Source organism: Rhizophagus irregularis, chromosome 17, assembly GCF_026210795.1.
Source record: "Rhizophagus irregularis chromosome 17, complete sequence".
Classification (NCBI taxonomy): domain Eukaryota; kingdom Fungi; phylum Glomeromycota; class Glomeromycetes; order Glomerales; family Glomeraceae; genus Rhizophagus; species Rhizophagus irregularis.
Genome location: NC_089445.1, coordinates 434,618 through 448,751, shown reverse-complemented (window position 1 = coordinate 448,751; position 14,134 = coordinate 434,618). Strand labels below are relative to the sequence as shown.

The following is a 14,134-nucleotide window of genomic DNA, read 5'->3' as shown; positions in this document are numbered from 1 at the left end:
TTACGTAATTTTAATTGAAAAGTGGTACGATCTAATTGGCTGTGATTTCTCTTAATAACAATATATATTCGAGAAATTTCTGGCAAAGCCATCGACCATAAAATGAAATCCACTTGGCAAAAATTTCAAGTACGATATTCATCATCACCTTCTTCAAAAAGATGGATAGCACGACAGGATCGGGATCAGTTTGTTAAAAAAGCACTGTCTCAAAATTATCGTAAATAAATCATTATTTTTATTAGTATTAAATTTTATAAATGAGTTTTTTTAGAACTTCAATAGTATTTTTTTTCAATAAAAAGGAGCCCGGAGTGCATTCAAGTTATTGGAATTGGATCAAAAGTACAATTTTATTAAACCAGGTTCAGTCTTTATCGACTGTGGCGCAGCTCCTGGTGGTTGGAGTCAAGTTGTTTCTAGAAAAGTTTTACCGGAATTCGATACAACTACTGAAGAAATAAAAGATTTTGAGACAAAATTAAACGGGAACTTAATTATTGCTGTTGATTTGTTAACTATCGAGCCGATTCCTGGTGTAAATGTTATACAAGGGGATTTCACTCATATATCGACACAACAAAAGGTAAAAGAATTATTGAAAGAAAGAGAAGCAGATGTAATTTTAAGCGATATGGCACCAAACTTTTCTGGGCAGCGTTTTATTGATCATGTTAAATCAATGGTAAATAATTCACATTATTTAGACAATGATTAAATAGGAGGGACTTATCAACTATCGGACTTGGATAAAAAAAATTTTATTTTTTTTTCTTCTGCTTCAGGAATTATGTGAATTTTCTCTGAATTTTGCTGAACGAGTATTAAAATCAGGAGGCACCTTCTTGTGCAAGGTATGATGTCTTGAAAATTAATATACATTATTTATCTTTGTAACACATCTAAAAGAAATTTCCATTCTTTTTCAAAAAGTTCTTAATGGGAGAGTCCGATCATGAATTTAGAAATAATTTAAAGACTAAATTTGACATTGTTCGTCATGAAAAACCACAGGCTGTACGCAAAAAATCGACAGAAGGATATTTTATGTGCTTAGGTTATAAAAAAAATAAATAATTTCTCTACTATTAATAAATTAATAAATGTTCATGATACCACATCGCCTTATTTAAATTCAAAGCTCAAACAAATAAAACTAATAAACATATACAGTAGTTGTATTATGTTCATCATATTGACTCAATTTTACTAATATTATTGTTTCTCAATCACGAAAAACTTGATCCCATTTATAGGCAATATACTAAAAAGATAATGATTTTTAAGCTTCCAATATATAATTAAAAAATAAATTAGGAATATTTTTATTATTGAACCTACCTCTCCAAAGCACGTATCTTTTTTATCATACCTTCGTGCTTTAGCATTGCTCTCTTTACAATGTGCAGTCTGGTCTTTAAAAATACTCAATTCTTTTTTACTAAGATCAAATTCTTCTTCCTCATTATTACCAATTAAAGGAATTTTCGCGTCATAACTAGGATAATAAAATAAGACTGCTGAATATCTTTCATTTGTCCCATCATTTATAACACGATGTAAAGGCGAGATATATTTTCCGTGAGTAATTAAAGAAAGATAGTCGCCACAGTTGACAACAATCGATGCTGGTTTACTAGGAACATCACACCATTGATTATCATAAAATATTTGAAGTCCTTGTGAGTTATCTAATTGTAGTACTAAAGTCAAAAATCCCCAATCCGTATGAGGAGAACTTCCAATTCTCTCATTCTCACATTTAATATTATCAATCTCTTTATAAGGAAGATATTTAAATAATCTCAAAAGGGAAATAGTTTCTCCACCAACACAATGTTGTTTTAATTCAATATTCAACGCTAACTCTAAACTTCTAACGACTAATTCCGATAACAAAATGACTTTATTATAATATTGATTTAATGTTATTCTCCATTCTCTACCTAAAATATTTTCTAAATTTCCCCATTCATTTGGTCCTTGCAATAAATTTTCGAATTTCGTTTTGTTATTTTCCCATTCATAACCATATGAAAATGCTTCTTTAACTTCTAACAACTGCGAACCGGATTCGCCTCCCATTCCAATATATCCACGTGTAAACCCACCTGATTTTATCGGAATTGATGATTTTATATTAGAGGGTAATGAAAAAAATTGCTGACATGCTTCTTTAAGCAGTGTTTGATCTATAGCATTAAAAGAAGAACAAGTTATGTAAAATACACCATATTTTGTACATGCGATTTGAATTTCGTTTGCAATTCGGTTCAAGTCAGCCTTAGAGGGAGAAGGAGTTTCTAAAGCTGAGAGATCTATTACGGGAAGTGAAATTGGTTTATAACTTGAATTAGGCATAACTTTTTTTTTTAAAAAAAAAAAAATATTTCAAAACAAAGATTCAAAATAGAAACATTTTATACGTACAAATCTAAGTATAATCCATGTGTGACGTGTTTTGTCAGCCCTGAATATTAGCACGAAAACTTTATTTTTTAAAAATATTCAAACTCATAAACTAAAATACAAAGGGAAAATGCAAGAGCATCATATATAATGAGTTTACGATATTTATACTATATAAAATTAACTAGGTTCAAAAAGGCTAAGGTTTGAATTAGTAAGCAAAATATCGGAAAAAATTGTGGGTATTGTAGAGCACAATATTAAGGAATCGCCTAACCCCCTGATTACACGATACACGATAGTACAACATCTTGCGGAATTCATTTTTCTTACTTTTTTTAGATACTAATAAAGTATAAGTTTACAGGAGCACGACTACAGCATAAATCTTTCCGGCTAATTTCATTAATTACAGGAATATTGTTTGAAATCGAGTATTCATTTAAATTTATTCGAATAATATTAGAATAAATTAAATTTCCTTTATAGTAATAATTTACATAAATTTGGCCTGAATTAATGGTTTTTAATTCAGTTAAAATGAAGAATTTTAACATCCAATTAGAATTTAACTATACTATATCTGGCTAAACGACACTAGCTGATGTTGCTTTATTTATAATTCTGGTGAACCAAATTTTACCTTTTAATATTATTTAAATTCTTTATTTAAATCTTAAAATCTTTAAATATTATTAATTAATAAAGTATACTAAATATAATATTAACTGTTAATCTAATATATTATTATGTAATTTGTTATTCTTTAAGGGTTTAAGTTATATATGTTGTAAATAATATCAAAAAATTTTAATTTATTATTTAATTAAAATTTATTAATATTTTTTACTTTATAGATGTTTTTGTAAAAATTATTATATTGATTTACTTATATTATATACATTTATACATAATATTTTTCCTAAAATAATTTAAGCATAGCAAAATTAAAAACAATTTAATTATGCAGTGTCATATTAAAAAAAAATGGACTAATTATGACTATATTTTGAAGGTACTAAGCAATTTTAATTAGTATCTTATTTACCAGTTTGTATTAAAAAATTGGTTAATTTTAATATACTAACTGTAAAAATTTATCATCATATGTGTATTTTCACAAAATTTCGTAATTGTTTGATTACCTTTTTGTAGGTCGGAAAATTCGGGTCATACAAAAATTTATTCACCAGAACAATCAGAAATGAATTGTCTCATTATAAGCCCATTATGGATTTTTTATGTCCCCTACTCCCCTTATTTGTCATCAACTTGGTGAATATATTTATCTAATTTACTAATTTAACTATTCATCCAATCAAAATCCGGAGGATCTCCACACAATATTAATATGGGAAAATTCATGATTGGATATTTATAGATTTACACTGAATAAACTGCGGAAAAAATTCATACAAGCTTAAAAGATGGGGTTTTGGGGGAATTAGTTAATATCACATGTGAATAATTACTTCATGTCTTATCTTTGAATCTCCGTTGAGAACAAAAACGGTTCGTTTTTTACCCCAAAAACTGAATAAAATTCTGAAACGTGCGTAAAGATGATGTGGAAAATTAAACAAATAAATTAGTAATGTATTGACTTTTTTGATGAAAAGGCCGTCATTCATATAGTACTTTTTATTGTGTATTAATTTGTTACTTTGTTTTATACCAAAATTTCGTGTTTTATTATATAAATAGCTCTTGTAACTATTTAATTTCTATTAAATACGCACACTTAGTGTTTTTCTTATTGAATTCGCACGCTTAGTGTTTTTCTTTATTGAATTCGCACGCTTAGTGTTTTTCTTTGTTGAATTCGCACGTTTTAAGTGTTTTTTCTTTCGAGAAACTATTAATTTGTGGATTCTTATAAAATAAAAATATTATATTTCTTTTATTAGTTCTTACCTTTATTTGTCATAATTTCAAAAAAACTCTACGATAATGCCATTTGGAATAGCATATGATGTAATTTGCACTTTGTCACGTTGGTGTATTTATGGTTTCTATAGAGAAATTATAACAATTGGATATGAAAATGTACCAAAAGAAGGTCCAGTTATTGCTTGTTCTACACATCAGTATGTTATCTACCAAAAAACTTTTAAAAATTCATTTTTTAATTAATTAATTATTAACGACTATTTTATGATTTTAGTAACATGATCGTCGATCCAGCAGTATTGGCAAACACATTTCCTCATAAGAGACGATTACATTTCTGGGCGAAAAATTCATTATTTGGAAATAAGTATTTTAATCTCGTTTTAGCTAGCGGTGGAGTTGTTCCTGTTGATAGGACAACAAAGAACAATAAAGCATTATTTTCTGCCACTTTTGAAGTTTTAAAACTCGGTGAAGTTGTCGCCTTGTTTCCGGAAGGTGCGTGTATTATATATGTATATTTGTTTAATAATTAAAGATATATGCGATATATTAATAAAAAATTGATTTTCTTAGGAACATCACATTCACAATCACGATTGTTAGAATTAAAGGATGGTGCTTCTTGGGCTGCATTGGAATATGCCGCTCTCGTATCAGATCTTGAGTCAAAGAGTGGGGACATCAAAAAACAATCGGATATTCCCGAGATGGCTGCAATCATTCCTGTTGGACTTATTTATGTTCAAAAATCAAAATATAGGAGTAGTGTTATTGCTACGTAAGTAAATTGAGATAATTCTCTTATTCCTGAATTCTCTCAATTCTAATTTCTGATTTTGTTAAAAGATACGGTTCACCTATACATGTTGAATCATATCTTGAAGATTTCAAAAAGGATGGCCGGTCTACCGTCAAACGATTGACTAAACATATTGAGGCTGAAATGGAAAAATTAACTATAAATGCGCATGATTGGTAAGTATCACACAAAACGAATTAATAATCGTGTATTAGATACGTGATGCTACAGTTATTCATAATCATTAATTTAATATAAATAGGGAAACTTCTAATGCAGCAACAATGGCTAGGCGGCTTTTATTTTCAGTTGATAAACGCGTACCACTTGAAGATTATGTAAAGATAACACAAAGGTAATAATTTAAGTATAATTTAAACATCAAATATACAATTATTAACTTGATAATTTTTTTTGATCTCTTTTAGTTTGATAAATTTTTTCACAAATTCGACCTCCGAGGAAATAATATCTTTGAAAAACAATTTAAATCAATACAAAACCTCATTGGATGAACTTCGATTATTCGACACGGATATTGCACGTTATGAAAATCGTAGTCTTACAATTCCATGGGCACTATACACATTCTCATGTGAATTTGTAAAATTTGTTGCTCAATTACCGTTTTTCTTACCAGGATTATGTTTTCATTGGCCAATATATGTATTGGGTACATTATCAGCAAAATATGAAAAATATGAAGAATCAAGAGCACAAAATAAAATAGCATTAGGATTGGTATGGTTAATGATAGCTTATACAGTATTATTCTTTGTTATTTGGACAACAATGTTTTTTACTCCTTTGGGATTTTTGCTTGCTGCCAGTGCTGTATTTATTTTTGCTTGGTATCATATCGCACTTGTTGATAGGTAAGTTAAAATGTGCAATTTTTCAGTTTACTTTATTAATTACTAAAATAATTTCTCTTTACCTTAGTCATTATGATGCATTCAAGGAACTTGTATCATCTTTCAGATTACTCGCAGCTTTATGTGGTGGAAAAGGGAGTTTACCAAGAGATCAAGTGGAAAATTTAGTAGAGAAAAGATATTTGTGTCTTCGAAGTTTAAAGAAAATTGGTGAAGAATATAGAAGTAAAAGTGATGATATGAGAGTAGTATTAGAACTTTGTGAAAGAGAACGTACTTATGAAGGAAAGAAATTAAGATGATATGGATAAAAATGAGATTGATTTTATATTTATTAATTATTCATTAATATTTGAGGAAGAGAGTTTAAACCAAAAACATTAAATTGGTATCCACCATATAGTAATTAGTGAATATGAGAATATGAGGGAATTAAGTTAGATATTAAATGAGTGAACGATGTTATTTTTCAGGATGTACAAAGTTTAAAAATTATTATTATTATGACAACGTTTGTTTTTTTTTGCATAAATTTACTAGTTATGACAGAACGTTTTGTTTTTATTTTGCAATAATATGTACATTTATTTTGAGCAACTACAACAATATAAATATATCTTTAACAAAATATCATTAAATTAACTATTGGGACTCTACTCTTACTTCTGTGCTAGTTGTTGTACTTTCAATAATAGTATTCTCAGTATAATTGGTTGATTCTTTTTGATTTCCTGAAGTTTCAGAAGTTTCGAGAATATCTTCGATAGATTCTTCTAATATAATAGTATCTCCTATCTGAACATTTTTTAAAGAATTCTTATTAGTTTGATCGAGTATGGAAGATGATGATAATTTATCATCCTTGAGATAAAATCCTCCAAACATAGGAGGTAAAATTCTTTGTTGTTTGTTAATTGGTAATTGGTCTTTAGCTATCAAAAAATGAAAAATTTTTAAATTATTAAATAATCAATTTGAATTTCTCCTTTTTAATTTACAACCTTTTTGTTCCGATCGATGTATGATTGCTTCTATATCGTATGGCTCAATTTTAATCCAACTTTCAAATAATTGTTCCGTAATTTTACTATCTTTATAGCTTATCCAACCGAAATCTTTAACTTTTTTTATATCAGAATCCTAAAAAAAAAAAAAATTTAAATAAATGAAAAAAAAAACTTTTTTTTTAAAAAAGAAAAGGTAATTAAAAAAAAATGTAAGTGTAAATATAAATTGTAAATACTCTGGCGAATTTGAATTCTAGTATTTCTCCTTTTGATGCAAAAAATGAATAAATCTTTCGAGCTTCTTCAAATGATTGTGGGCTTCTTGTTATTTTAAAAAAAGCTCGAAGAGGAATTCGGTGAGACATTTTTTTTAAAAAAAAAAACTTTTTTTTGTCTACCTTAAATAATTAGGGGTAGAGGTAATTAAAATTAAAATTATAATACCCCGTTAAAAATTTTTTTTTTTTATGAACATCTAAAAATATCACGTGGTAGATAGATAAAAGTGGCTTAGGGTTTAGATTTTATAAAATTTTTTTTCTTTTTTTTGCACATCTCAAAAAAAAATTTTTTAATATAATATAATTTATAATTTATTTTTTTTTTAAAAAAAAAATGATTTCAAATTTTGTATTATTTTCAACAAAAGTTTTGTTTCGACATTCACTTAAACCTCATACAAATCTTGGTATTTTGAGACTTGGACGAATTCACTCATATAAAAATAATAACAAGCCGAGGTAAATATATATAAGATATATTTTTCTTATATATATATATATATATATTTTTTTGCTGACACTTTCTTGCATTGTAAGTATAGGTAATATATTTAATAATAATTCACGAAAGTTTCATAATAATAGAACATGTTTAAGCTTAGGTAAGTCCAAAAATAAGTATATACATATTTACATTTCTAATTCTTTCTAATTCAATTAATTTCTTTTGAATTGAAAAAAAAAAGTTCAAAAAACTCTTAAAGAAGAATTAAAAGAAGAAGATAATAATATAGTATTAGAAAATGAAGAACTTTTTCCTACAACATTATTACAAGAAGAAACTTTAAAATTAGAACAAACATTAATGATACCAAAAGGAGTATCAAAAGAATTTTATGATCATTATATGGAAATTTTTAACAAAACTTTACCAACAACACCATTACATGAATTTCCAAGACGTGGAAGATTAAATAATTTAATTTATCATATTAAAACACGTGAAGAGGCTTTATTACTACTGAAAGTAATTCCTCAATGGCGTAAAAAATTATTACCTATAACATCAGTAACAACTCGTTTATTAATTATAAAATGTTGTGAATTTAATGCAGTAGATGTTGTATTTAATATGTTAATTGATAGAATGAAATATGCATTATTACCTAATAGAGAAGGATTTAGATTAATTATGTTGACTTTTGCTAATAAAATTATTGATCCAACATCAGAGGATGAAATTCATTCAGATAATAAGCAAGAAATATTAGATAATCTTTATAAAACTTTTGGATTAATGGAATATTATGATGTTTCTCAATATGATGCTTATATTTATACTATTTTAATATCAACTTCTTTAAAATTAAATAATTTGGATAGAGTTGATATAACAACTTCAGAATTCTTGGAAAATTTTGATAAGATGATTTTAGAAATAAGTCCAATTTCTTTTAATGAGAAAGAAGAAAATGAATTAAAAATACGTAATGATAAATTCTTTGAATATAATATTGAATCAAGAATAAGTAGATTAAAATCTTGTATTGAGATGGTTAATATATTGGATAAATGGTATACTGAAACAAAACAAGATACGAAAAAGGCCGAAAGTTTTAGAAATTTAAAAGAAAATTGGGATAATGAAATAAAGAAATTACAAAATTCTTCGTCTTAATTCAGTATTACTTGTCATGGGGAGAGCGTGTATATAAGCTATTACGCGTTATATACGCGTTATTGGAAAGCGCGTATAAAAAGTAGTTTACGTTTAGCTTAACTCTAATATTTAACTATCTTGTATATTATTTCTTTTATAATAAAAAAAAAAACTAATGATTTGCAATAATATTTTTATTATTTAATGTGTAATAACAATATATATATAATATAATTATGTACAGATTTGAAACAACGCGAAAAAAAAATTATAATACAAATAATAAAAAATTGTTCAAAATATAACGAAACTAAAAATATCTAATTATACATTGAAATAACGTGAATTATTTAATAACAACCAGTGTAATTTATTAAGGGAACAAATTTAGGAATTTCTATATTCATTCATTTTTTTTGTTCCTCATCAAGAGAGTTAAAAATCTAAATTCTTATAATTAATTCCTATACTATTCCCCACATATTATTACCTAATCCAATAACATCACCACCATAACCAATGTTTAGAAAAAATTTGATATCTAATAATCCACATGGATTCGGTAATGGTTTCATGACTTGATGATTTTGATTTTTTGGAACATAAATTTCTTCTTTCAAGATATCCAAATTTACACGAGCCCTTTTATATTGTTCAAGATGATCTCGATGTTCAATATATATGTTAATTGGAGAAATGAGATGTTCTTCTCTTTCAATAGCTTTTGCTCTAGTTAAACTTTTCTTTCTTGGAGGTTTTTTTACTATTGGATCTTTTATAGATTGAACAATTTTGATATCACGAGGAGGCGATATTGAAGTTTTATAAGAAGGTTCAACCTTATTTGGACCCAATAGATTCCAACCAACATCTTTCAAGTAACCCACACTATTGGATAAATATATAAGTTAAATAAGGGGAAAATAAAAAGAAAAAAAAGAAAAAAGAAAGAAAACGCAGGATAAAAAAAATCATACAATCCAGATTTTTCTTTATCATCATTACAAGATTTCTTCAAATCTTTATCAATATTACCCTTTGAAACGGTAGAAAAAATTTCAGCAGCTTTACGTACTGATAATATTTCATAATTTTTATCATAATTTTTATCATTAAACAATTTTGTTTCTTGGGTATTAGGGTTATAATTTATCGTTGTGTCCACCATATTAGACAACGTTTCAAAGAAGTATTAAACAGAGTGGGACAACCGAAATCAAATTAAACAATAAGTCTATTCTTGTAAAGAGATTTATCCGTGAAAAGAAGAACGTGTTCGTTTCTTAGTAATTAAAATGATAAAGAGAAGCCACGAAACTAAATCAATTGATGATAAACACAAAAAAAAAAATATATATATGTAATATTGTAAATAATGCTGATTTTCATATTTAGGATCATCTGATAATTTCTCTTTTGGTTTAATGCCGTGTTTCATGAATTAAAATATTTTGTGGCAGTGTAATAAAATGGATAAAATGGCTTAAAAATATTCATTTACTTCGCCTCATTAAAATATGTGCCATTATATATAAAATATGTACAATATATTATGGTAATTTTATAATATCAAATCAAATCTTTTTATTTAATCACTGGTACAAAATCTTCTAACCTAAGAATTATTATTATGATTATTATCTATATGATGTTGTAAACATTGACGACTACAACAAGCAACGCGTTGACATTTAGAACAAACCAATAATTTCCAAATTTCTTCAATATCTTTTGGTTTAAAATTACATTCTACACAAATTGGGGAAATATTTGGAATTTCTTTATCTAATTTTTCTCGTAATAATCTATAATTTGTATGAGACTTTTTGATTAATTTATTCGCGCTTAAAATATTTGTCATCCCAATTTTTTCACATTCTTGATAAATATTCATTGCTTCAATATAATTACATTCTAATTCATAAGTTGAAGCTAAAATGAATAAAATATGAATTCTAATAGCTTTACGTATTTGATTATTTTCATGAGTTTGAAATTTTATAAATTGAGTTTCATTTATAATTGAATCAATTTCTTTTAATAAAGTTAATCCTTCATCCCATAATCTATTATCAATTTCTTTATCAAATTGAAATCGATATAATTCTGTAATATTATCAATCACTTCTAATAATAAATTCATATCCCATAATTTATTATCAATCAAGTTAAATAATTTTAATGACAAAAAATAATATTCTGCTGATGTTTCATAATTTGGTGTCACAGATTTTGTTTCTTGTAATCCATATAAATAGATATATCCTAATCTTGCTGCGGCAAGACCCGATCCAAGATTTGATGCTCTTTTTAAAATAGTTATATAACTTTTATAATCTTTATTTTTTAATTTTTCTTCCGATTCTTCTAAAAGGTTTGGAATTAAAGTTTGTTTTGATAATGTAGAATCAACTTCTCCATTATTATAATTTGGTGCTATTGTGGTTATTCTTTGAGAATTTTTTTCAGTATTTGGGTTCGAATCATAATAATTTGATAATCCGTTCCCCATTTTTGTTTTGTACCATAGGAAAAAAAAAGAAGATTCAGTGTATTTATTTATAAGTAAAAAAAAAAATTTTGTTGTCAAAGTGACGTTACGAGTATTCTGTGCGGCAAAAACAATCACCTTTAAGATCAAAGCGTATTAAAAAAATTTCTCATGATACATTATTATTTTGGTAATCGTGTGATGTGATGTGAGTAAGTATTATACTCAAAAATGTTTAGATTCATATTAATTGATGCAATCGAAACATTGGTTTATTAAATTGATTAAATAAAACAAGTTAATTCAAAAATCTTTTGGGCGTCCAAGTGCCAGAATTTTATACAAGCGTGGTTTAACGGAAACTATGATCACGCCGATGGTGTTATGGTGTAACAATAATATTTTATTAAAGTTTGATCTAAAAAAAAAACTGTAATTATCTGTTTATTATTTTCTTACATGAGTAACAAAATGACACAATTTCCAGAAGTTATAATAATACTTTTGGATGTATCCAAGAATATGTTATGTCTTTCAAATCAATTAGAAACAAAATTTGATAGTTCAAAATCTTTATTATTACATTTTTTATCAAGATATAAATTGAATACATTATCTATTATATCATTTGATTCTATTTGTCATATTTTACAAGATTTTACTGAAGATTATGATTCATTAATTACAAAGTTAAATCAGTAAATATACAAAAAGAATTTTAAAATTTTTTTTTTTAAAGTAATTGATTGTTTATTATTTTTCAATTTTTAGATTGAATCTTCAACCTAATGATTCTAACCGAGAAATGAAGCTGGCATGTGAATATGTTGAAAATTATGTTATTGAAAAATTTGGACCTGATCAAGCATGTCAAATTATTATGTTAACAGATGGTCGTTCTCCACAAAGTAGAAAAATCATCCAATACATATGCATATATATATTATGATTTCTATTTATATTTTTCCAACAACTAATTAAAAATATATATTTAGAACAAGAATCTCAATCAATACAATTTCATAATCCATCATGGAAATTACATATAATATGTTTAGCTGATACAGTAACAAAAAGTGAACATTCTCAAACAACATCACAAATTCTTGAAGAATATAAAAAATTATTAAATCGTCGAATTCCTTTAAGTATAACAAAAAATCATCAAAAAGGTGTTTATACACTTGAAAAAGGTGGTGCATTTTGTTATTTACCTTATCCTCATTTTAAGGACTCAATTTTAAGCATGATGGATATAATTCTTGAAAAATATTGTATCCTTTTTTTTAAAAAAATATTTAAAATAGATTAATAATGAAAAAAATTATTTTTTTTTTCTTTTCTCCTTAACGAATTATTTTCTTTTTAAACAGTTTTACCATGTAAAGGATTACTTTTATGTGGGCAATTACGTTTTCCGATTAAAGTATATCCTGTTCTTCCTGATGTCGAATATAGTAAGCATTATTAATTTTAATTTTTTTTTTTATAATAATTTCTTTGATATTTTATTGATCGTAAAAATTCCTTTCTAAAGTACATGATATTGTAAGAACTTTGTCCATTGTAGCATTTAAGCCAAGGGAAAAATTACTTGGGGAACCTTCTATTTTTCGATTATGGATGTTCGTAGATGAAGAATATGATGACCAGGTGGATAAACAAGGGACTTTTTTCTTTTCTTGAAATTATCTTTTTCTGACACTCTCTAAGACGTTTGAGTTGGAATGATTTAGGATAAACAAGTACGAAATAATTATGAATATTTTTCCGCGTTATGGAAATGTCTCAGAAAAGAAAATCATGTCGCTATTGTTTGGATGAAAGGAGATAATTATGCTGCAATTGAACCACCTCCAAGTACAGATAATCAAGAGGATCCAAAGGAGAATGATTTATGTAAGTTTTTATATGAGAACGTCCGTACGGGAAAATATATATATATATTATTTTTTCTTAAAAAATTTCAATTTTCTTTAGTCATGTATTTCACTATATATAAATCAGAAAATGGAAAGAATTTATTATCAGAACCATCAACATCAGTAACACCACCACCACCAAAAAGTTATGTCGCTGGACATAATATAGATTTACCAACACCAGAACATATTGAGGTAAACATATTGAGGTATAATGTTAATAATTCATTTTATTTTACAATATATAATAAATAAAAAGTTTTTTGTTTTTTTTTAGAGTCTATTAAATAAGATGTCGCGTTATCTTACGAATTTACCAAATGATGCTGTAAAATTAAAGAATGTGTAAGCGAGTTTAAACTATATCTGAACTCGGATTAACTTGTATGTTAATAACATCTCTTTTCAACATTAAGGGTTGAACAAATGCAAAAAATTATAGAAATTTTCAGTTATAAACCACTCAGAGAACATGTTGTAGATAAATTACATGATGTCAGGTAAATACAAAAAAAAAAAAGGATTAAGTGTAATGAATATTTTATTAAATATAATTTTATTTTAGAATTCAAAGTGTGGAAATTGAGAATAGACAAATATTGGCCGAATGCTTAGTAACATTAGGCGAAGAAACAGTGTCAGAAAATGATGATGATCAGCTAGAAATTATGGATTATGAAGAATTTGAATCTAGAGAAGATGAATATGACGATGATGTAGATGATAATAAACAACCTAGTCCTGCCCCTATCAACCCATTATCTCTTGATAATTTATTAAATTGATGAAAATGAGAAAAGTGAGATGATGTTCAAATAAATTATTTAACGATTACAATTTGTAAATAACAAATAATT

At 26.2% G+C, this 14,134-nt stretch overlaps 8 protein-coding genes across 8 annotated transcripts; 4 read left to right on the top strand and 4 right to left on the bottom strand.

The window, feature by feature from the left end:
• The first annotated feature begins 93 nt into the window (after nucleotides 1-93).
• On the top strand, nucleotides 94-1,131 carry OCT59_008829 (uncharacterized protein). Its single transcript, XM_066133152.1, has 4 exons — nucleotides 94-220; nucleotides 306-685; nucleotides 786-854; nucleotides 934-1,131. Exons 1-4 carry the CDS (start codon nucleotides 103-105, stop codon nucleotides 1,075-1,077), a joined length of 711 nt encoding a protein of 236 aa, XP_065999625.1. The 5' UTR covers nucleotides 94-102; the 3' UTR covers nucleotides 1,078-1,131.
• Nucleotides 1,132-1,225: 94 nt separating this feature from the next.
• On the bottom strand, nucleotides 1,226-2,543 carry OCT59_008828 (uncharacterized protein; the record flags this gene model as incomplete). Its single annotated transcript, XM_066133151.1, has 3 exons — nucleotides 2,431-2,543; nucleotides 1,342-2,318; nucleotides 1,226-1,264 (listed from the first exon to the last, which is right to left on the bottom strand). Exons 2-3 carry the CDS (start codon nucleotides 2,083-2,085, stop codon nucleotides 1,226-1,228), a joined length of 783 nt encoding a protein of 260 aa, XP_065999624.1. The 5' UTR covers nucleotides 2,086-2,318; nucleotides 2,431-2,543.
• Nucleotides 2,544-3,961: 1,418 nt separating this feature from the next.
• OCT59_008827 (uncharacterized protein) lies at nucleotides 3,962-6,631 on the top strand. Its single transcript, XM_025310574.2, has 7 exons — nucleotides 3,962-4,496; nucleotides 4,574-4,797; nucleotides 4,876-5,080; nucleotides 5,149-5,277; nucleotides 5,364-5,456; nucleotides 5,530-5,976; nucleotides 6,044-6,631. Exons 1-7 carry the CDS (start codon nucleotides 4,360-4,362, stop codon nucleotides 6,276-6,278), a joined length of 1,470 nt encoding a protein of 489 aa, XP_025181087.1. The 5' UTR covers nucleotides 3,962-4,359; the 3' UTR covers nucleotides 6,279-6,631.
• Nucleotides 6,499-7,420, bottom strand: OCT59_008826 (uncharacterized protein). Its single transcript, XM_025310573.2, has 3 exons — nucleotides 7,220-7,420; nucleotides 6,978-7,116; nucleotides 6,499-6,908 (listed from the first exon to the last, which is right to left on the bottom strand). Exons 1-3 carry the CDS (start codon nucleotides 7,346-7,348, stop codon nucleotides 6,619-6,621), a joined length of 558 nt encoding a protein of 185 aa, XP_025181086.1. The 5' UTR covers nucleotides 7,349-7,420; the 3' UTR covers nucleotides 6,499-6,618.
• A 112-nt stretch (nucleotides 7,421-7,532) lies between these two features.
• Nucleotides 7,533-9,055, top strand: OCT59_008825 (uncharacterized protein). The gene is made up of 3 exons (XM_025316236.2): nucleotides 7,533-7,723; nucleotides 7,802-7,866; nucleotides 7,951-9,055. The coding sequence occupies exons 1-3, from the start codon at nucleotides 7,599-7,601 to the stop codon at nucleotides 8,880-8,882; spliced, it is 1,122 nt and encodes a 373-aa protein (XP_025181085.2). The 5' UTR covers nucleotides 7,533-7,598; the 3' UTR covers nucleotides 8,883-9,055.
• On the bottom strand, nucleotides 9,027-10,203 carry OCT59_008824 (uncharacterized protein). Its single transcript, XM_025316234.2, has 2 exons — nucleotides 9,842-10,203; nucleotides 9,027-9,752 (listed from the first exon to the last, which is right to left on the bottom strand). Exons 1-2 carry the CDS (start codon nucleotides 10,030-10,032, stop codon nucleotides 9,329-9,331), a joined length of 615 nt encoding a protein of 204 aa, XP_025181083.1. The 5' UTR covers nucleotides 10,033-10,203; the 3' UTR covers nucleotides 9,027-9,328.
• Nucleotides 10,204-10,416: 213 nt separating this feature from the next.
• On the bottom strand, nucleotides 10,417-11,389 carry OCT59_008823 (uncharacterized protein). Its single transcript, XM_025316233.2, has one exon. The coding sequence runs from the start codon at nucleotides 11,374-11,376 to the stop codon at nucleotides 10,480-10,482; it is 897 nt and encodes a 298-aa protein (XP_025181082.2). The 5' UTR covers nucleotides 11,377-11,389; the 3' UTR covers nucleotides 10,417-10,479.
• A 437-nt stretch (nucleotides 11,390-11,826) lies between these two features.
• On the top strand, nucleotides 11,827-14,062 carry OCT59_008822 (uncharacterized protein; the record flags this gene model as incomplete). Its single annotated transcript, XM_066133150.1, has 10 exons — nucleotides 11,827-12,053; nucleotides 12,127-12,263; nucleotides 12,351-12,629; nucleotides 12,729-12,812; nucleotides 12,893-13,008; nucleotides 13,092-13,254; nucleotides 13,336-13,472; nucleotides 13,555-13,622; nucleotides 13,694-13,777; nucleotides 13,843-14,062. The coding sequence occupies 10 exons, from the start codon at nucleotides 11,827-11,829 to the stop codon at nucleotides 14,060-14,062; spliced, it is 1,515 nt and encodes a 504-aa protein (XP_065999623.1).
• Nucleotides 14,063-14,134: the final 72 nt, after the last annotated feature.

Excerpts from the sequence above, each read along its gene's own strand:
- OCT59_008823 (XM_025316233.2), bottom strand. The coding sequence starts at position 11,376 with ATGGGGAACGGATTATCAAATTATTATGATTCGAACCCAAATACTGAA.
- OCT59_008827 (XM_025310574.2), top strand. The coding sequence starts at position 4,360 with ATGCCATTTGGAATAGCATATGATGTAATTTGCACTTTGTCACGTTGG. Across the intron at positions 4,798-4,875 it reads TGTCGCCTTGTTTCCGGAAG|GAACATCACATTCACAATCA; the intron begins GTGCGTGTATTA and ends TGATTTTCTTAG. Across the intron at positions 5,457-5,529 it reads TATGTAAAGATAACACAAAG|TTTGATAAATTTTTTCACAA; the intron begins GTAATAATTTAA and ends GATCTCTTTTAG.
- OCT59_008824 (XM_025316234.2), bottom strand. The coding sequence starts at position 10,032 with ATGGTGGACACAACGATAAATTATAACCCTAATACCCAAGAAACAAAA. Across the intron at positions 9,753-9,841 it reads GATAAAGAAAAATCTGGATT|TGTGGGTTACTTGAAAGATG; the intron begins GTATGATTTTTT and ends TTTATCCAATAG.
- OCT59_008829 (XM_066133152.1), top strand. The coding sequence starts at position 103 with ATGAAATCCACTTGGCAAAAATTTCAAGTACGATATTCATCATCACCT. Across the intron at positions 686-785 it reads TTGATCATGTTAAATCAATG|GAATTATGTGAATTTTCTCT; the intron begins GTAAATAATTCA and ends CTTCTGCTTCAG. Across the intron at positions 855-933 it reads GAGGCACCTTCTTGTGCAAG|TTCTTAATGGGAGAGTCCGA; the intron begins GTATGATGTCTT and ends TTTTTCAAAAAG.
- OCT59_008825 (XM_025316236.2), top strand. The coding sequence starts at position 7,599 with ATGATTTCAAATTTTGTATTATTTTCAACAAAAGTTTTGTTTCGACAT. Across the intron at positions 7,724-7,801 it reads AAAAATAATAACAAGCCGAG|TATAGGTAATATATTTAATA; the intron begins GTAAATATATAT and ends TTGCATTGTAAG. Across the intron at positions 7,867-7,950 it reads TAGAACATGTTTAAGCTTAG|TTCAAAAAACTCTTAAAGAA; the intron begins GTAAGTCCAAAA and ends GAAAAAAAAAAG.
- OCT59_008826 (XM_025310573.2), bottom strand. The coding sequence starts at position 7,348 with ATGTCTCACCGAATTCCTCTTCGAGCTTTTTTTAAAATAACAAGAAGC. Across the intron at positions 7,117-7,219 it reads TAGAATTCAAATTCGCCAGA|GATTCTGATATAAAAAAAGT; the intron begins GTATTTACAATT and ends TTTTTTTTTTAG. Across the intron at positions 6,909-6,977 it reads ACATCGATCGGAACAAAAAG|CTAAAGACCAATTACCAATT; the intron begins GTTGTAAATTAA and ends ATTTTTTGATAG.